General features: G+C 37.9%; 1 protein-coding gene across 12 annotated transcripts in view; it reads left to right on the forward strand.

Moving 5' to 3' along the window:
• Positions 1 to 21,449, forward strand: part of LOC106877934 (histone deacetylase 4) — a 203,746-nt gene that overhangs the window by 59,229 nt on the left and 123,068 nt on the right. For all 12 annotated transcript variants that reach the window (XM_089359069.1, XM_089359060.1, XM_089359058.1 and 9 more), the window contains exon 3: positions 16,220 to 16,467. In XM_089359069.1, the coding sequence (XP_089215195.1) occupies positions 16,425 to 16,467 (43 nt within the window). In that variant the 5' untranslated portion in view covers positions 16,220 to 16,424. The remainder of the gene's footprint in view (positions 1 to 16,219; positions 16,468 to 21,449) is intronic.

The following is a 21,449-nucleotide window of genomic DNA, read 5'->3' on the forward strand; positions in this document are numbered from 1 at the left end:
CTTTTTCTGATCAGTTGCACCACATACAATAAGCTTGTTGTTATTCTTTATTATTCTTATGTTCCTAGTTCAAATTTTGCCAAGGTCAACTTTGCCTTTCATCCTTTCGGAATCGATGAAATAAATACCGGGGTCGATGTCATCAACTTGTCCCCCCCCCCTTTCAAATTTCACATCTTGTGCCTAAAAATAGAAGAAAGGATTATTATTGTAGTTTTTGTTTTGTTTTTGTGTGCTGTAACTTGACCATCGATATTGTACACCATGACTTGGACGCTTGAGGCCAATAAAAGAAACCCTTATTATTATTATTATGTGATGAAAACTCACAGCTTATTTTGCTTGGTATGATGGTAAATGTCAGCTGTCCACAGCCAGTAGACCAAGGTGACCCTTGTTTACTGGTCATGCTTCAAGAACCCTGCCAAGAATTCTTGCAGTTCCAAGCAAGGCTGATTTCTTTTAGGTGTTCTACCTTCACACTTGCACCAGTCTTTTCTTGGTAGTTGAATGCTGATACTTCCAAGTGCACCAATTACCATTAGTATCATGTCTACTCTCTTCATTGACCACAACCTTTCTATTTCCCACTTCATATAGTCATAGTTGTTTATTTTTTCTTCTTCTTTCACATTGATCCTGTTGTCACCGGGGCATGCTATGTCGATTGTCATGCATATTCTTTTTTATTCACCTCAACTATGTCCGGTTTCCTATGTCTGGTCAGGTGATCACACTGGATCATTGCACCCCACACGATTTTGCAATTCTCATTCTCGGTGACTCCTTCTCGGGTTTGTTCATACCACGTCTTTGCTCTTTGTAGGCCGTGATTTCCATGGAGCTCCCAATGGATCATTCTTGCCACATTGTCATGACATTTTCACTCTCCCATAGTTGGTTTCTTTGACTGATTAGGTATACACCAAGGAGGGGTGCTTGGCACCTCGAGTGCAGTCAAGCACTCACAGCCCTCTGCCAGTTGGGCAATGCGGTCAGTGGGAGTTCCACTCTAATGTTCTATAGAGGCTTAGTGGAGGAAAAGTGCAATGATCTCGGGGAAGCTCTGAGCATCAACAAGGATCAACTTACTGTTCTTTTCTGGAAGACTTTTGGGCTGGGACCTATGGAAAATTTCCAGAAATCCCTGGACTGGCAGTGCTACCAAGGGGCACTGTCCATTTGGGATAAACTTTACAGGTACAGAAGTGCCATCAACTAGGCCTGCCCAAAGTGTGTGCAGAGTGACAAAACTGTTCTGTATGCACATGTCTAGTGCTCAAGTGTTGTTGACCTGTGGGTTTATGTTGAACATCTGCTGGCGCATGTGACATGGATCCAGCTATCAGCTGAATCCATAGTGAGGATTGCCCGGCTGCCCTCCTTTGGCCGAGAGGGGCAAACAATTTTTATTTGTCTGGTGGCTGTAGAAAAAGAGTTAGTGTGGTGGATAGTAAAATACATCTGGGTTTTAGATATGCTTGTACTCTTAAGAATTCAAATTACAACAAATGTTCAAATTTGAGAGGACTTTTTCAAATTGTATAGCTTTTACTGTACACTTGAGTAATTGGTTTAGTAAAGTATATCAGACTTTAAAAATACCTTGTACTTGAATGGTTCAAGTACAACAAATGTTCAAATTTAACAGGATTATTTCAAACTGTACTAACGAAACGAAAATGTAAAGTTGCCAAAGAAAAACTTCCAACAAACAAGTGAATGAATGAAACAAAACATAAACAGTGTTGTCTATTAGTAAGTAGGTCTCACCTGAGTAATACAAAGCTTTAATTAGAGATTTAATGTCTGAATAATTAACTTAGCCAACTGCTATTATGGCTGCTTGGCTATACACTGTAGTAACAGGCAGCACAGACAAAATGGAATCATTGCTGGAAACTGGAATTGAACTTATCCACCACCACCACCACTACACTAACAACAACAACAACTGTAGCTGCTGCTGTCTTAGTAACTAGGTTATGTGAGCATAACTGCTGGGAAGAACTTACCAAATATTCTCTTTACTAGTTCTATCTTTCTTTGTTTATTTATTCATTTAAAGGCTGCCGAGTTTGCTTTCTTTTAATTTTGTTTCCTTAGATACTCTCTCTCTGTCTCTCACACACACTTTCTCTTTCTCTAGAATGTTGTTTAAAACTTGGCTGTTCTTTCTTAGACAAATTTTATAGACTTCAAATTTATAGTATTTCTTCAAGTGTATTCTCTCTTTCTCTCTTTCTCTTTCTCTCTCTCTCTCTCTCTCTCTCTCTCTCAAATTCACAACACACACACACACACACACACACACACACCTACTGACAGTTAGTGATATCTTGATTAAATGCACATACCATCATTGGCCATCTTCAATGCAATTTATGTATCTGTTTGCAACACATGGATATGTTTTCTGAAAGCTCTATCATTCATCATTGAAAACATTTTGTTCTTACTGCCATTGCTGTGACTGGCAGAATTGTTGCCGTTTTAGCCACCACCACCAGCACCACCACCACCACCACCACCACCACCACCAGCAGCAGCAGCAGCAGCAGCAACATCCCCATTTTGACTTGTAGCCAAATGATTCAGCCCAACTTGTATTCTGTACTTATCTAAAAAATGTAGAATTTTCAGCTTCAGTTATTAAAAGCTAACTTTTTGTTCTGGTAACATCTCTACTCCTTCCTTCTTTTCTTTTTCTATCTCACCTGAATAAAGGCCAGGATACTCTGCTGAACTCGTTTATCTCAAAAGGAGCCAGTTACACTTGTGGTTTTGTAATTACAAACTGTAAAATCTCCATCAAGGAACTTTTGCTTAGTTATTTCAATGCTTTGAAAAAAAATGGACTTAAATGTTTCATAAGCTTCTATCAAATATCATATCTTTATACTGGACATCTTATAACAGTATTTCTATGGTCTGTGTGAGCAAGGGCCTCAGTGTTCTTCAAATCATGCACAAATTTTTGAAACAAATATCTATTTTAACTGCAAAATGTTTTGGGACAAATTGTTACAATTTGTTATAATATGAATTGCAATATAATATGTTTATAGTTGTATTTTAACATTTGACTTGGTATCTTCACAATTTAAACTCATCTGAAGTTGATAATGGCTTAGTGGCATTCTCTAAGAAAGAACAAATATGTAGGTGAATGCTCTGAGTCTTACATCCAAGACCAAAGAAGAGATTTATGGACACATTCCACCCATCTCTACTGTTATTATACTTAATGCATGGTAAGCTGTCCCGACCACTCTTCAATAACAAATAGGCCATACTGGATGTTATATTTTGGAGACATGCACACCCCAATTGAGGCTGTGGTGGAAACTGTGGGTAGCTCTTTGGAATAAATTATCTCCTAGCCATAATCTTACTGGTATTTGTAAACTTTTTCAAATACTTTTATTTTTGGATGAGATATTGTGTTTTCTTCTGCTTTTGCTGCAAACTCTCGAATTTAGCTCAAACACGCTGTACTTGGTGTGCTTTCAAGATATAGTGATGTTCTAGAGTTCTATGAATGAGTGGTAAATTGTCTATAGCCATACATAATTAATGACTAATATCTTACTGAAAATTAATTTTGTCTGATATTATTCCTCTTTTTTTTTCCTTCTTTTTTCTCTCTGGTTTCACTTATTGGAATGTAGCCATACTGAGTCACCACAGGCTTAAGGCATTTTTAGTCAATCGTTTATTGACTCCAGTGCTTCTTTCAGTCTTATTTTATCAATCTCTTTTTATCAAGTTACATATTTGGCTGAAAGGGACACAATTCAACATACTAATTTACACTGCTTCTCTCTCTCTCTCTCTCTCTCTCTCTCTCTCTCTCTCTCTCTCTCACACACACACTTGTTGAACTTCCACACAATTTCATAGTTTCCTTCTACCAAATAAGATATTGACAAAACCAGGGCTACAGCAGGAACTCCTCAGATATAGTGAAGAGAACCTAGAACCATGTGTTTGTGAAGCTAAAATCTTAACTGCACACTTATGATTTTGTATTACAGTTGTGATGAGAAGAAATAGAATACCCAGTGACAAGGTCAGTCAGCCAACCTTGATTAGTTATTACAGAAGTAGGATATAGATTAGTATTGATTTTAATCAGATACACTTTGGCACAAGGCCAGAGATATTGAGAGGTAGGACAGGTTGATTACATGGAACCCAGTATTTGACTGGTATCTCATTTTATCAACCTTAAAATGATGTAAAGCAAAGTTGACCACAGCAGTATTTGAATTCAGAATACAAAAAGCTGAAAGAAATCCTGCTAAGCATTTTGTCCAACATGCTACCAACTCTGCCAGCTCACTGCCTTAGAGTAGTGAATCCAAAATAACCAGAAATCATCAATATTCAATGTCTGTTTTCCCTGCTGGCATGGGTTGGATGGGTTTCTCATGAGATGGCAAGGCCAAGGTACTGTGCTGTCATGCTCCAGTGTCAGCTTTGGCATGGTTTCTACAGGTAGATGTCCTTCCAAATGCTGAACACTTCAGAGTGTACTGGGTGCTCTTTATATGATATGGAGTACCAGTGAGGCCACCAAATTGAAGGAGGCAGCTTTCTGCCCAGTAATGAACAGTTAAAGTGTGATGGAGAGACAGAAACAGGTATCTTGCTGTAAAAATTGGTATCTTCCCCAGTTGTAAAAGAAATACATTGTTATTGGATTGCTTCCTCAGTTTTTCAGGAATTTCGAATTATTTCAAAAACTCTTCTTTCACAAGCTGATCCACAGACATAGGGATGGGCAAAATACTCTTTTCTCAAAATCAGGCGCTTGGTAGAAAATTACTTTCTCTTGAACCCTTTTGTTACCATTTTTATCTGTTTTGAAATATATTGCCTTTTTTTTTTTTTCAATTAATTTTGAAAGTAATGAATAATTTAATAAAAATTTTGATAGAAAGTTTTAATTTAAATCACTTTTAAACATGAAGTTTGTATCATAGAAGGAGACTGGGGTCTCAGTCAGGTTGGTATGAAAAGGGTTAAAGGAGAGCGTGATCTGTAAATAGTGCCTTGTGGCTTTTCAGATGTATTGATGACAATTCTGTAATTCTTGATGGATAAATATCAAATCTGAAATGGTTTAATGTTTCTGATTTCTGTTGTCAGCATTATCAGTTATTGTTGATGTCATCATCAGACATGTCCCCCTTAAAATTCATTAATTTCTTTTTCTTTTGTGCTCTCCACCCCTTCTGTTAACTTCTAAACAGTTACGTCCCTTCCTTTGTATTTTCCAATGAGTTTTCGCATGTTTATAGGGTTGGGTTGGATGAGAGTGCAAATTTCGACAAATACAACTGTTCTGCATAGTTGTTGTGTCTCTTGTTTGGTTCCAGGTAAGACCTAGAAAATCAGACCTCTGACAAAAATCTTTTGTTGTTGTTTGTAATAATTTATCTTAAACGGCATCCTCTGATATATCCTTCCTTTTTATTACAAAGAAAGTAAGGTGTGATGTGAGACAGAGAGAATTATAATTGTTATTTTTCTAGTAAAACCCATCAACCACAAAGAGGCTCCATGCAATTTGGAGTCTTTACATTGTCGTGTGTATTTCATTTGCCAGATGGACACAAATGGAGGAATGGTTCTCTAATCATGTTGGCATTCAGATTAATCTCTTAAATGTAAAGCTTATTGATTCACATTGCTTTCACTTAATCATAGATTATCTCATAGCTTTTACTTTTGAATGACATAGTTGTTTAGTTTTAGATTGACATTGACAGATAGGTGTGAGAGGCCAGATCTGGTTGGCTTGAACATAAAACATGTTGAATATATGTGGCTGCTTTAAAAGGTGAAGTTTTAAACTAAGATACATGAGGTAGATATTGAAGCCATGCTTTGTTGCTATTTCTCCCCCCCCCCCCTCTTCCCTTCTCTCTTCTGATATTAATGATTAATATATTGTGAACATTAAAACAAATGTGATTCTAATTAAATGTGTGTGTGTGTTTCTGTACTTGCATGTGAGCATTTGAGAGTTGTGACATATTTTTTCTTTGTTGAATAGGAAAAGGTGTACAAGTAATTGTTTATGAAGCATCATGCCGTGGTTATATTTACTTTAACTTTTCTGGGCAAATCATTTATCGAATTCTCCATCTGTGTGTAATACAAGAATGGTTTCCTAAACAAGAAAGTAAATTGTTACTAATATCTGTAATGAGAGTTTTCATTATAAAGAGCTAATTGATTAGTTATAGCTTATTGACGAGTTTTATGGCAATGTAGATAGACTTGTCAGCTTTCCACCTGAAGTGTCCTTAATATGGATTGTGTTGTTAGGGAGACACTTAACTAATCACCTTTCCCCTTTTTATTTTTTTGACAGCAGAAAAATTGAAAAGTGGTTTTAGTTAAAGTTTGAATGAATCTGTTTCTCAGATGAAAATTTCAAAAAGACCATTTGTTTTATTATTTCAATTTTAAATTTTGGTATTGTTTAAAAAACCCAGAGTGGGAACATGAAGCCTGCTTACTGAATAATTATAATTAAAACTTCTAAAACTTTTACCAAAGTTTGGAATTAACAAGACTTCCTTGTTCAATAGAGTTCCTCTTTCATCCAATGAATTTTGTTTGATCTACTCCCAATCTAAATGACTTAATTGCAGTATAAATTAGCTTCAACACTCATTATTGCTGCAATCCTCTTGGGGCAAATCTCTCTCCCCCTCCACAAATCTCATCCCATACTCCACCTCTCATTTTCATATTATCTTTCTTTCATTCTCTCCCCTTTTCTTTCTCATGTCTCTCTTTATTCTTAGCCCTCTCAATTCTCTTCTTTCTCATCCTACTTTTTCTTGTTTTCCATTTTATTTTCTCTCTATCATTAAAAAAAAAAAGAAAAAAAATTCATCAAGGATATTTTCAGGTTAATTATTATAAAGAATCATGATGAAGTTTTCTTGTTTATTTATATTAAATGGTAGTTTTTCTTGAAAATAATGAGGCTGTCAGTGGTGTTGGTGATGCTGATTAGGCCAACGATGGATTTCAATAGGGTTTAATGAGTCAAATTACCAAGTGTCATGTAATTTGCAAGCAGGGTAAAATTTTTAATTTTCCTCTGACATTCACAATGTAATTTTTACAGCAGGTTTTCATTGGATGTTAGCCTGATACTTACACACACACACACACACACACACACACACACACACACACACATACACACACGTGTGTGAGTGTGTGTATTACACATGCATATGTGAGTATTCTTGTTTTAATTGTTTACATTCTTTTTGCAAGAAGGAGATGGTTTCTAACAAAGAAACGAATCTCTGCTGTGGAATTAAGATGACAAAAATGATAAGTCTTGCATAGTTTTATTATCTTCCTTTGGTCACTTTCTTTGCCTGAAAATCTTCACTTTTCCAGATTGTTTCTTCAACATTTAGTAATATAGTTATGTGTAATTATTTTTAGTATGATAATTATAAACGTGAATTTATAATTGTGATAAACAAGCAGCAGGTTTTGAAGCAGTACTTCATAAATATTCTCCCCACCAATTTTCACAGCTGACCTCCCCACCCCCATACCAAATGATTAAATCACCTGTTGTGTTTGGTCTAGGTAAATGTTTTGATAGGAATATTCCACCAATATTCCTTAGGTGGATATTTATGTATTCAATAACAGGGTTATTTTTCTGTGGATGGCATTGTATATTGTTTTAGCAACATTGTCATGCTTTAATGGACAGATATAGTCTCCACAGAAGTTGAAATTTTCAGTTGCGTATTGAGTGCTTAAGGGTTTCACTGTCTCCCTTTTCTTGATTAGATATTTGGGAGGTCATCAGAAAGGGAGTTTTTGTTGAAGAGTTTGCTGCCATCCCATAGAATGTTCTACCGTATATATTCTCTTATTCTTTTACTTGTTGCAGTCATTTGACTGTGGCCATGCTGGAGCACCACCTTTAGTCGAACAAATCGACCCCAGAACTTATTCTTTGCAAGCCTAGTACTTTATTCTATCGGTCTCTATTGCCAAATCACTAAGTTACAGGGATGTAAACACACCAACATCAGTTGTCAATTGATGGTGGGGGGACAAACACAGGCACACAAGTGTGTTTGTGTGTATGTATGTATGTATATATATATATATATATATATATGTCAGGTCGCTCTTCAGTGCTACTGGTAACATGTAATCCAGTACAACCTGTTGCATGGTCGGGTCGTCGGCGACTAAACTGGCAACCCCACCAGGCTTGCTTGGTGAGGAGGGTGTTGTTGGACACCCTGCAGGACGAAAAATAAGACCTGTCAAAGGGCGGATGAACTCCTGAACAGTCAACGACCTTCCAACAAAATGTCTGTAAATATGTATATATATATATATGTATGGGTGTGTATATGTGTGTGAATGTCTGTAAATATGTATATATGAATAATTTTAATTTTATATATATACTATTTTTTATCTTTTATATTTTATTTATATATATATATATTTTTATTTTTTATTTATTTTTATTTTTTTATTTATTTATTTATTTTCTTTTTAAATTTTCTTTTTTTTTTTTTTGATGAGCTGCTCCACATCGGTCACCGGAGTGATATTTGTTCACTTTACAGAGTGTCTGAGTGTCGGTTAGGTGTCTGGAATGGGACGGCTTACCTCATGGGCAGGTAGAAGCTCTTTAACCTTGGTTGGTAATCTACCTAGGAGAAGGAAATCTCCGAAATAAAACCTGAGGCCTTGGAAATTCCTGGTTTTGTCAATTCTCTTGTCACACCGGTGAAAGTCTTCTTGGGCTAATAAGTGGGGGTAGTGCAGTGCAAGCTACACCCACTAAAAAATATTCATCTGCACAGGTACTTCCTGTACTCCAAATCTTAGTAAAATCATTCAATTGGTTGGTTGGCAGAAACCTAAAAATGCACCTGTAACTTATTTTAAAATGTCTGAAACAAATTCAGTAAATGGCAAAAGAGGCTTGGGAACATCAGGGGAACAGGTCTGGCCCGGCAGGTGTCCCAGTGTATCACAGGCTGGACCCGGTCGTCATCCTGCCACTGTGGTCAAACAGTCCTCAAGAAAAAGTAAAAATAAACATTGTTTGAATTTTGGCTGTTGGAATGTGCGCACACTTCTTGATGATAATTTCACGAAGAGGCCAGAAAGGCGTACTGCACTTATTGCATGTGAGCTAAAGAAATATTCCCTTGATATAGTTGCTCTCTCTGAAACTCGTCTCTCTGGTGAGGGTCAAGTAATGGAATCTGCTTATGGATATACTATCTTCTGGAAAGGCCTACCTAAGGGTCAGCGTAGAGAATCTGGTGTTGGGTTTGCTCTCAAGAATACCTTAGTGTCCTCCATTGCAGAGCTTCCAAGTGATATATCTGACCGGATCATGTCATGCCGTATCAAACTGACAAAAGGTAGGTTTCTTACCGTTGTCAGTATTTATGCACCAACAATGTCCCATTCTGAGGAAACTGTGGGACAGTTTTATGACAATCTAGCAAGATTATTGAGGAAAGTACCAATTTCTGACAAGCTGGTCATTTTGGGAGATTTCAATGCAAGAGTTGGAAGGGACTATGTTTCATGGCCTGTTTTAGGTCGACATGGGATTGGAAAATGCAATAGAAATGGAGTAGCTCTTTTGACGTTTTGTACTGAGAATGATCTGGTTGTCACCAACACTCTGTTTAAGCAGAAAAATAAATATAAAGCCACCTGGATGCACCCAAGATCTAAGCACTGGCATCTCATAGATTATATTTTGATTAGGAAATGTGATATGAAAGACGTTTCTAGCGTTCGGGTCATGAGAGGGGCAGAGAGCTGGACTGACCATCATCTACTGCGTGGCAAAATAGATTTTTCGATAAAACCTAAAAACTGACAGTCTGGTCCTAAGATACCCAAAAAGTTAAACGTTGCAAACTTTAAATTATCAAGCAACTTGCAAAGATTCCACGACGCTATAGAAAGTATTAATCTTGACCCAAACAATTTATGGGAAGATTTCAAAACAAAAGTATTTCAGGCTGCAAGTTCGTCAGTGGGATTTAAATCTCATAAATCCAGAGATTGGTTCTCAGATAGATCAGCAGAAATTCATGATCTACTTTTAGAAAAACAAAACTTAGGCAATACACTGCTCTCTCAGTCATTGAATCCCAACTCAAATGAAACTCAAATGAAACTTACAGAAAGCTGAAAAGGAGGGTGCAAACTGCTCTAAGGAAAATTAAACAGGAATGGTGGAATGATAGGGCAAAAGGGGCACAAGAAGCAGCTGATAGAAATGATGCCAGTTGTTTGTATTCTTATGTTAGGGAGGTATATGGTCCAAAATCTTCTTCAGTAGCTCCAGTGAGAACAGAAGATGGATGTTTTCTTCTGACTGACACCGCTTCTATTCATAAGCGTTGGGTAGAACATTTCTCTGCACTTTTGAATAGACCATCATCCGTTAATATGAGGACGATAGAAAAAATTGAACAACTTCCAGTTATAGAAGAGATGGCATCTGAACCAACTCTAAATGACATTTATTTAGCTATGAATAAGCTGAATAACAACAAGTCTCCAGGATCTGATGGAATCTGTGCAGAAGTCTTGAAATATGGGGGTGACAAAATGATGGAACTCTTAAATATTTTAATTTGTCACTGTTGGAGAAGTGAGAAAGTGCCTCAAGACTGGATTGATGCCATTCTTGTCTCCTTATATAAATCGGGGCCAAAGGATCTGTGTGGTAATTTTCGTGGGATTCCCCTTTTGTCTGTGGTTGGAAAGGTGCTCGCCCGCATTTTGTTAGAACGTTTAAATACCTTTATAGTTCCAAGTATGGTGTCTGAGTCTCAGTGTGGTTTTCGTTCCTCCAGGGGCACAGCTGATTGTATCTTTACTGTCAGACAATTACAGGAGAAGTGCATTGAACAGAATCTTGCTCTGTACCATTGCTTTGTTGATTTGAGCAAAGCATTCGATACTGTTAATCGAAGTGCTCTGTGGCTAATTCTGGGGAAAATTGGTTGCCCAGAAAAGTTTATAAACATGGTCAAGGCTTTGCATCAGGATATGAGAGCTAGGGTTAATTTTGGTGGTAGGCTTTCTGAATATTTTGCTGTGGAAAATGGAGTAAAGCAGGGAGACCTTGATGCACCCACCCTCTTTGCAATATACTTTGCCGTTGTGGTGTCACATTCCTTTCAAAACTCTGAGGAGGGTATCTACATAAAATATCGAACAACGGGGAATGTTTTTAATTTGACCCGACTGAAGTTTAAAACGAAGGTTTTTACTTCACTTATTAGGGAAATTTTGTATGCTGACGATTGCGATCTGGTTAGTCATTCTGAATCGGGTCTGCAATCCCTTGTATCTGCATTTGATGCAGCTTGTGATGATTTTGGCCTGACCATCAATCTGAAAAAAACAGTTGTGATGTATCAACCTGCGTATGGTGCTGTTTGTAACCTCCCTAAAATTTTTGTTAAGGGAAAGTTACTTGAGGTTGTAAATTCATTTGTCTACCTGGGAAGCTCTGTTCAAGATGATGAAAATCTTGATACGGAAATACACCTGCGAATTCAAAGGGCAGCAAAAGCATTTGGTGGCTTGGAGTCACGCGTCTGGCGCCAGCGACATATAAATAACAATACAAAGCTGGCTCTTTACAAATCATTTGTCTTAACATCCCTATTGTATTCCTGTGAAACTTGGACCTGTTATGAAAGGCATTTTAAAATGTTAGAAAAATTCCACCAAAAATGCCTTCGTCATATTTTAAGAATTAAATGGAATTCTTTTACTCCAAACACAGATATCCTTGCATCTGCAGGCATCCCCTCAATTAAAGCCATGATTTTGAGGAACCAATTGAGATGGTGTGGCCATATTGTTCGAATGGCAGATGAACGCATGCCGAAACAGCTGTTTTATGGTGAGCTGGCAGAGGGGAAACATTATCGGCATAAACCTAAAAAAAGGTTTAAGGATGGCATAAGGACTGCTATGAAGTCAATTGGAATGGCTCCAAAAGATATAGAAGTCCTCGCTTCAGATCGAGTTGGATGGCGAACAAGGGTGTGGAGTGGAGTGAAAGCATTTGAAGAGGCCAGGATGATGCAAGCAGGGCTCAAGAGACATTTAAGGAAAAAGGTGAAGACTGAGAAGGTGAATGACAAGGACCTTTTTGTGTGCACAGTCTGTGACAGACCATGTCTGTCCTTGGCTGGCCTCAAATCTCACATGCGAACCCATGGAAAACAAACCTCACCCAGCTATTCTGATTATATGTCTGTGCACACGTTTGAATGTGGTGTGTGCCAGAGGGTTTGCAAATCCAATGGGGGTCTTAAAAGACATGTTAGGATCCACAATGAGCAGAACTTACTTGCAGGTATTGGTAGTGCAAATCAGAGGTGCAATCTGTGTGGGTGTTTTTTCAAAACACTGTCTGGTTTAAAAAGCCACATCAGACGCCATGAAAGGGCTAAGGTGTAGGTGCAGGAGGTGGTCAAACTCTGTTTAAGGAGTAGACAACCACCATATATATATATATATATATATATATATATATATATATATACACACACGTTGGGCTTCTTTCAGTTTCTGACTACCAAATCCATTCACAAGGCTTTGGTCGGCCTGAGGCTATAGTAGAAGACACTTGCCCAAGGTGCCATGCAGTGGGACTGAACCTGGAACCATGTAGTGGGGAAGCAAGCTTCTAACCACACAGCCACACCTATCATCGTCATCATTATCATTGTACACCTGTTTCCCATCCTGGTTTGGGTTGAGGGTTGAAAAGGAGACATTGAGAATCTGTAGAGAATATGGAAAGGAGATCTTTAAAAGAAAAGAAAGATCAGTGGAAAGGGTAATGGGGGTGGGGGAGAGGGAGGGAGGGAGGGAGGGTGCTGAGGTGGCAAAGATTTTCTTTTGAATAATGAAACACGACTATGTTCTAGGTTAAACTTTTTTAAATCAAAATTTTATTCTTATAATATTTCCATGAGTTAGTTGCTGTTTTCTCGGAATAGTAAAGTTGCTAAAGCCATCACCAATACTTGTAGACATCTGTGGTCCCATCCTCAGTCAAGTGATGTTGTTATGTGTTCTTGCTTCCTCATTCTAGGCAAAGCTTCTATGACTAATGTAGATATCAGCACGGAAATCTGAAGTTTTCTTCATTAGATTTCTATGTTGCTACAGGAAATTTTGTGTGGAATAGATATGTTATTTGCAAATGTGAAAGCTCTAAGCTTCCTAACTGTTATTTTAGCCATCTGGGAAGAGCACTCTCTTACCAGCTCATCAAGCACTTAAAACAAAAAGCAATTGTTATGGACTAAATGACACACACACAAAAAAAAAACCCTGCTTGGAAAATGTTAATGAACAATGCATGTATCCCATACAGAATTCCTCACAAGAGTAGATAATTAATTATGGAAGCAGTACTCCTAGCACAGTACAATGTCAAGACAATTATACATTAATCACAAAGCTAAACATTTGATGATGATGTAGAAAATCTAATGAGCACTAATCTCTACACCAATCACATTGACCCTGTCTATTTATAACAGGAAGCAACACACACTATCATCACTTCATCTAGAAGATGAGACTGTGATGATTTAGAAATGTTGAAAGGAACTTTATAAGTTTGGTGGAAGCATGACTGAAATTAAGAACTTTACTCTTGTGTTCCATTTCACTGTATGGTGAGTGTCTTCTATTATAGCTTTGGGCTGACCAATGCTATGTAAATCAAATTCAGTAGTTGGAAACTGTTCTGAAGCCTGTGTGTGTAAGAAAAACAGTTATGGTGTTTTATGCCTCTCATAAACAAAAGTCTGTAGCTTAGTTGTTTCTTATGTTTGATAAAGAAATATTGTACTTGAACAAGCAAGAGTTGCTGACTGGAGAGCCATCTAACTCATGCTACCTTAAAAAAGAAGAAGAAAAGCATGATGATGATGATGAACTTATAAGTGAGTTTGTAATTTGAAGGCTGTTCTTGTTGGCCTTTTCAGAGTACGTGAATGAAGGTAAGCCAATGGCCCACCATCTGAAAGATTGTACGTCTACCTATCATTTCATAAACATTGTCATTCTATTGATATTGCCTTAAGAAACATTTGTCTGTACAAAAGGCCAATCATTTTGATTCTCTACCAATTATATTGATTCTGTCCTGCATTTAACTGGAAAGTGATAATAACTATGTTGATAATTGTACTTAACACTGTAAATCAACAACTGCGCTAAGAACATCATCTTTATTTTGCGGCTCATTAGTAAGCAATGGTCAAAGTTTATTGAGTCAGCCTCTTTGATCTTTTACTTGTTTCACTGGTTATACTGTGGCCATGCTGGGGCACCACCTTGAAGGGTTTAGTTGAACAAATCAACTCCAGCACTTATTTTCTAAGTCTGGTACCTATTCTGTTGGCCATTTTTGCTAAATTGCTTTGAGAGATGTAAACAAACCAACACTAGTTGTCAAGTGGTGGAGGGGGTATATCACATGATCACATGACTGACCAGGCTGTCATGTTGTTACACATCACTGGTCACAATGCGCTTTTGCATTGTTTTTTTACCTTCAAATGCTGCCACCCTGCTGGCTAGGTCAGCAGGCCAGCTTCCTCCCCATCCCCAATCACAAGGGGGACTGCAGCAACATGCAATGAAGTGTTTTGCTCAAGAACACAATGTGCCACCCAGTTAAGGAATTGAACCCATAATCTAGCAATCCTGAATGCAACAGCCTAACCACTAGGCCACAAAAGCATTTGCATACAGGGCTTCCACATAGTTTCTGTCTACTAAATCCACTCATATGACATTTGTTGGTCCTGTACTCTAGTAGAGTACCCAAGCAGAGTACAATGAGACGGGACCCAAACCTACAATGGTTGCAAAATGAGCTTCTTAACCACACAGCCAGATCCCTGACATGCATGTCTCCCTCTCTCTCACTTTCACATGTGTATGCACACACACACACACACACACACACACATAGATAAGGGCCTCCATTTACAAAGGTTAACCATGTATCTGCAAATGTCTGTAGAGGCCTGGGCAAGACTTGAGGAAGTCTGGCAGTTGCCCATGCTTGTAAATCTGCACAATACCAATTCTTATCCAAAGAAAAGGTTGCCAACTTGGTCAGTACAGCTTTGGCACAATGTCATCAGAGCAAGAAAGGTCTAGAACAGATACCACAAGGCATCTTGCTGGACCCTCTGACACTTCCAACTTCGATTGCTGTTTTTTGTGGAACGGGTGGGGGCTGTTTTTTTAAATTTTTTTTTTAATTTTTGTAGTGACCCTGGAAAATTGAAATGCAAAGTGAATCTTGATAGGATTTGAACTGTGAATACAGTGAGTCATAAAATACCACAAGGCATTCTATGAAACATTCCAGACTGCTAATTTACTGCATTGTGTGTGCATTTTGACATATGTAAGGTAAACAGAATAACACATCCAGATTAAAATGTTTGATCAATTGGTTTCATAGTCAACTAGATTCATCAGTGGATTGAGTGATGACAAGATGACCGAGAAGAGCTGATTGTTTAGAATAGCATTGAGTTTGCTTTCAGATGGTCCCTGACATCAGTTTCCATTCATCATACTTCAGGACATCACTCAGAGGAACTTCATCATGTAAATTGGCAGGTCAAAATATTTTGCTTAGATTTTTTTATTTTTTTAGTTGGATGGTAAATGGTATGGAATGGAGTTCCTTTATTAGACAGAGATCACAGTATTTTGATCTGTTCTTAAAATGCTGGTGCCTTATCCCATATTGAAGGAAACTTTTGGTCTAAATAAGTAATTTTGTTCACCTTACATGTGATAAACAAATATCAGGTTTTTCTATTTTATTGAATGCATTGAGCACTTTTATGTTTTCATATCACAGGATAAACAGATGATATGTGTATATAATGATTAAACTCTTCTACGATATATATGTGTATTGAGTAATTTTATATCCTGATTGTGAATCCCAAAATTAAACTGTGTGTGTGTGTGTGTGTGTGTGTGTGTGTGTGTGTGTGTGTGTGTGTGTGTGTGCTGTATTAATGCTTGTTTTTGCTTTTTCTCATTTGTATGACTTTTCACTTGAATATTTTACTTTTCTTTGTTTTGACAGGGAAATGAAATTATTGCAAAATACCTGCCTTCATTAGAAGAAAAACAGATGATTGGAAATTCATTGATCGGAAACGGTTATTCTCCTCTTCTCTCTCTCACAACTCTCATTCCTTTATCTCTACAAACTATTCAAATGAGCTCTTTATGGCAAACATGCTATTGTCGTCATTTGCCAGGAGGCATTTGTTAAAGAAGAAAGTCACATGATTTATGACATCAGAGGATCCAGTCCATACCAGCACATGGGTATTGTACAATTTTTTCAAATTTCAGTTTTTTTTGTTTCATATCCCTCCCCACCACTTCTGTTGCTGTTTATCCTGTTTTACGTGTGTTTGTGAATGTGCACATGACATATAGGTTTCAGTTAACTTTTAAATTTATCAATTAAAAGTTGCTGGCTTTTTTTTCTTTTTTTTTAGGTGGAGAGGAGGAGAACCATTGTTTTGTCAACATTTTGTTCAATTATAGTTTTAGATTAGCTATTGCATGATGTTTTCAAAAGTAGCTATGTGATTTTGATGTTGAATATAAAAACAAAGTGTCAGTTTATAAATTTTTTTTTTTCTCTGTATATATTATGATTTGTGTTGGTGGCAGTGAAAGGAGATATATATGTATTTTATGAGAATACATTTTTGCTTGTCGAATATGTTGCATGTAATTTACTGTTGAATTTGTTTCTATACTCTCTGTTTCTTTGAAGAGTATAAACAACAAGAACAACACTGATAATCTTTTAGACTGGTGTAGCAGCATCATAGTCAACTGCTACAAAGGTAAAGGGGACGCTTTAGATACAAATAATTACAGAGGCATCAAGCTGTTAGATCAGGTTATGAAAGTTACAGAGAGGGTCATAGCCCAACTAATTAGGGAGCGAATCAATTTAGATGAGATGCAGTTTGGGTTCGTGCCAGGTAAAAGCACTACTGATGCCTTATTTCTAGTGAGACAGTTGCAAGAGAAATACCTAGCCAAGGATAAACCTCTGTACCTGGCTTTCGTTGACATGGAGAAAGCCTTTGACAGGGTCCCCCGATCCCTTATCTGGTGGTCAATGAGGAAACTTGGGATAGAAGAATGGCTAGTGAGAGCTGTGCGAGCCATGTACAGAGATGCGGCCAGTAAGGTGAGGGTTGGAAATGAGTACAGCAATGAATTCCGGGTAGAGGTAGGGGTCCACCAAGGTTCCGTCCTCAGCCCCCTATTATTTACCATAGTCCTCCAGGCAATCACAGAGGAGTTCAAGACAGGTTGCCCCTGGGAGCTCCTCTATGCTGATGACCTTGCCCTAATTGCGGAGTCACTATCAGAACTAGAGGAGAAGTTTCAGGTGTGGAAGCAAGGTCTAGAACTGAAGGGCCTTAGAGTCAACCTAGCTAAAACCAAAATCCTAATAAGTAGGAAGGTAGATAAAACACAAACCCCTTCAGGTAGATGGCCCTGCTCAGTATGTAGAAAAGGAGTAGGTAGTAACTCTATAAGATGTACCCGGTGCAAGCTATGGACACATAAGAGGTGCAGCAACATCAAAGGCAGGTTAACTAGCAAGTTAGTTTTTGTTTGTGGCAGATGTTCAGGTGCAATAAAGACTGCAAACAAACAGGAAACAACTTCTATCTCATTCCAGGGTGAAAAACTAGAGGTAGTCGATAGCTTCCGCTATCTGGGCGACCAAGTTAGTAGTGGGGGTGGGTGCGCTGAAAGTGTAGCTGCTAGAATAAGAATAGCCTGGGCAAAGTTTAGAGAGCTCTTACCCCTGCTGGCGACAAAGGGACTCTCACTCAGAGTAAAAGGCAGACTGTATGACGCATGCGTACGAACAACCATGCTACATGGCAGTGAAACATGGGCTGTAACTGCTGAGGACATACGTAAGCTCGCAAGGAATGAAGCCAGTATGCTCCGTTGGATGTGTAATGTCAATGTGAATACCCGTCAGAGTGTAAGTATCTTGAGAGAAAAGCTGAACATTAGAAGCATCAGTTGTGGCGTGCAAGAGAGACGATTGCGCTGGTATGGACATGTGGTGAGAATGGAGGAGGATAGCTGCGTGAAAAAGTGCCACACCCTAACAGTTGAGGGAACCCGTGGAAGAGGTAGGCCCAGGAAGACCTGGGCTGAGGTGGTGAGGCAAGACCTTCGTACATTGGGCCTCACCGAGGCGATGACTACGGACCGAGACCTTTGGAAATGGGCTGTGCGTGAGAAGACCCGGCAAGCCAAGTAAGATCGTTGCCAGTGCCCCTGGACTGGTTCTTGTGCGGGTGGCACATGAGATGCACCATTTTGAGCGTGGCCGTTGCCAGTACCGCCTGACTGGCTCCTGTAGGATTTTCGAGCGAGATCGTTGCCAGTGCCCGTGGACTGGCTTGTGCGGGTGGCACATAAAAGACACCATTTCGAGCGTGGCCGTTTTCGTGCGGGTGACACGTAAAAGCACCCACTACACTCTCTGAGTGGTTGGCGTTAGGAAGGGCATCCAGCTGTAGAAACTCTGCCAAATCAGACTGGAGCCTGGTGTTGCCATCCGGTTTCACCAGTCCTCAGTCAAATCGTCCAACCCATGCTAGCATGGAAAGCGGACGTTAAACGATGATGATGATGATGATGATTCCATGCTGACACGGGTTAGAAACTGTGACTCGTTCAAGGCCTGCATCAGGCTGCAATGTCTGCTGCTTTGGCATGGTTTTTACAGCTGGATCTCCTTCCTCACATCAGCTGCTTTACAAAGTATATATACCCTTTAGTGGGTATGCAAGAAAAATTTAGGGTTTCTAAAAAGACTGCAATTTTGAAGTGTTTAGGAACTAAACACAACCTATGTGTCTAGAAAATGTACGGAAAGCCTTCTGCTGTTCCCATTCACATATCTGTGCACAAGGGTTTTCTACAATGTTTATAACCCAAAGCAAATTGCATGCAAGGCTGTCATTTGAGAATGATATGAGCAGGTGTGTGCTTTACTGAAACTACCTAGAATTGAGTGACTTGTTGGAAAGAGCCAAACTCATCATTCTCATTAGAAATGTTACTATTAAATGAAAGGCATTCGTTAAACATTTGTGGGACGAGAGCAGTTGATTATATCAATTCCAGTACTTGACTGGTAATTCATTTTATTGACCCGAGGAAGATGAAAGCTGGCCCACAGTGGGATTTGAACCTGATAAACTAAATAGCGTTACATTAACCCCAGCATCACCATATTTCTATTAAAATATACAACTTTTGTTTCAATTAATTTTGGAAATAGTGAAGAACTTAGCCAACTAATTTTGTCATTATTAAGCTTGTTCTTGGAACATGAACTAACATGGAATTTAAATGGAAAGTTTTAATTTAGATCACTTTAAATTATTAAGTTTATATCAGAGAATGAAAGACAGTCTCCAGATAATAAAAAGGGTTAAAAACAAATAATACACAATTGTTGTTTGTTCTATGGTATTCAGCTATTTTACTCTGTATTATTTGCATGGCATATCCCAACACTGCCAGGAGACATGGTGGAAGGATTTTACCAGCAAGAAAAAAAAGAAATTCAGAAATTAGAGAAAACCTGTTTTGATTGTTCCTTTCTCATTTCTGTTGATGTGTCTGACTCTCCGGAATGTAATATTTTCACTTGAAATTATTGAAGAACTTTTCATTTCTTCTTAGTTTTCGCTCTCTGTCAGCTGTTGCCATAAGATATAGGCCCAAGATGTTAGAATGTTCTAATAATTTCACTCATCATCGAAATATTATCATCGTCGTTTTTGTTATTGTGATATTTATTGTTTTTATTTTTTTCTTCTTCTCTTTGCTAATTATATTGCTACCCCCCCCCCCCCCATTGCAGCTGTCTAGCAGTTTTGTGTGTATGTGTGTGTGTGGATTCATTTCTAATCATACTCACCCAATCTCAAGTGTATATACAAATATAACAACACAATGTTTGTGTAAGTTTTTATGGATAGAAATCTTTGAACTTATTCATTGAATTCTTTTTCTAACATTTATTTATTTCTGGATTTTGTTTTTCTTTTCTCTTTCTTCTTTTCCTCCTTAACATTTACATTTGTTGTTTTCAGTTTGGCGATGATATTTCCATTAAGATCGTTTTATTTTGCTAAATGCTTTACAGAAATAGCTGCTTCACCTTAGCTATTTGGACTTAGTTCTAAGAATATTCTTCTATTTATAAACTCCAAAGCTGATTAGAACATCTCCTAAAGCAATGTACATATTTTGTCTCCGCTATCTCTAAATATAATTTGTTATTGAATGTTTTTTCAATCAAGAGGTTAGTTTTTGTCAGAGATATCAGAGGCTACCTTTAGGCTATTATTTATTTAGTCTATATTTGTTCAGTCATTAAAAACAATTTTCACATTATATCTCTCTCCCCATCATCCTGCACTCACTCACTCACTCACCTCACTTTTTCTCTCTCTCTCGTTCTCTCTCTTTCTCTCTCGTTCTCTCTCTTTCTCTCTCGTTCTCTCTCGTTCTCTCTCTTTCTCTCTCTCTCTCTCTCTCTCTCTCTCTCTCTCTCTATATATATATATATATATATATGTGTGTGTGTGTATGTATTTTTATATGTATGTATGTGTATATAGACTGATAGACACACACACATTCTTTTTTCTCCCCCCCCCTCTCATTGTTAATTGTATAATAAACTATTTGCTGCTGCCTTCCTATTTCCAAGTAAGTAACCTGTATTGGTTTCGGGAGAGATTTCTATGTGGCTCTTTTATTAGTTGTGGCTATTTCCCACTATGTTACTACTGCTTGGTGAGTAACATTATAACATGTACATGTAAACTAAACGTTAGCTAACTTGTAAAGGAAACAATATTTGTTTTCTGCTGAAATCGTTTTGTTAGAAATGGTTTTAAGTTGTCAAACCATGAGAGACAGCAGCTGAATGTATGAAGTTTGTACTTTACAGCTTGCTATGAGTTTTCTTGGTGTTGTTAAACTCTCTTGCACAGCATTGTTTGATATGTGTCTTGGTGTATTTAATCCGGTTAACTTGTAGAGAAGTGTTCTATTAGAAGACCCGTGCAAACTCTTTTTGTCAATGATTCCTGACTAATTTGTAACACTTTAAATAGAAAACAATATTTAATATTCGTTTTACCTTTACAACTAAGATATTAAAATATCTCTTCTTTATCACCTTTCATAGGTTCAGGTGTAGCTGTGTGGTTAAGAAGTTTGCTTCCCAG

Source organism: Octopus bimaculoides, chromosome 10 (assembly GCF_046866305.1).
Source record: "Octopus bimaculoides isolate indiv1 chromosome 10, ASM4686630v1, whole genome shotgun sequence".
In the NCBI taxonomy this organism is placed as follows: domain Eukaryota; kingdom Metazoa; phylum Mollusca; class Cephalopoda; order Octopoda; family Octopodidae; genus Octopus; species Octopus bimaculoides.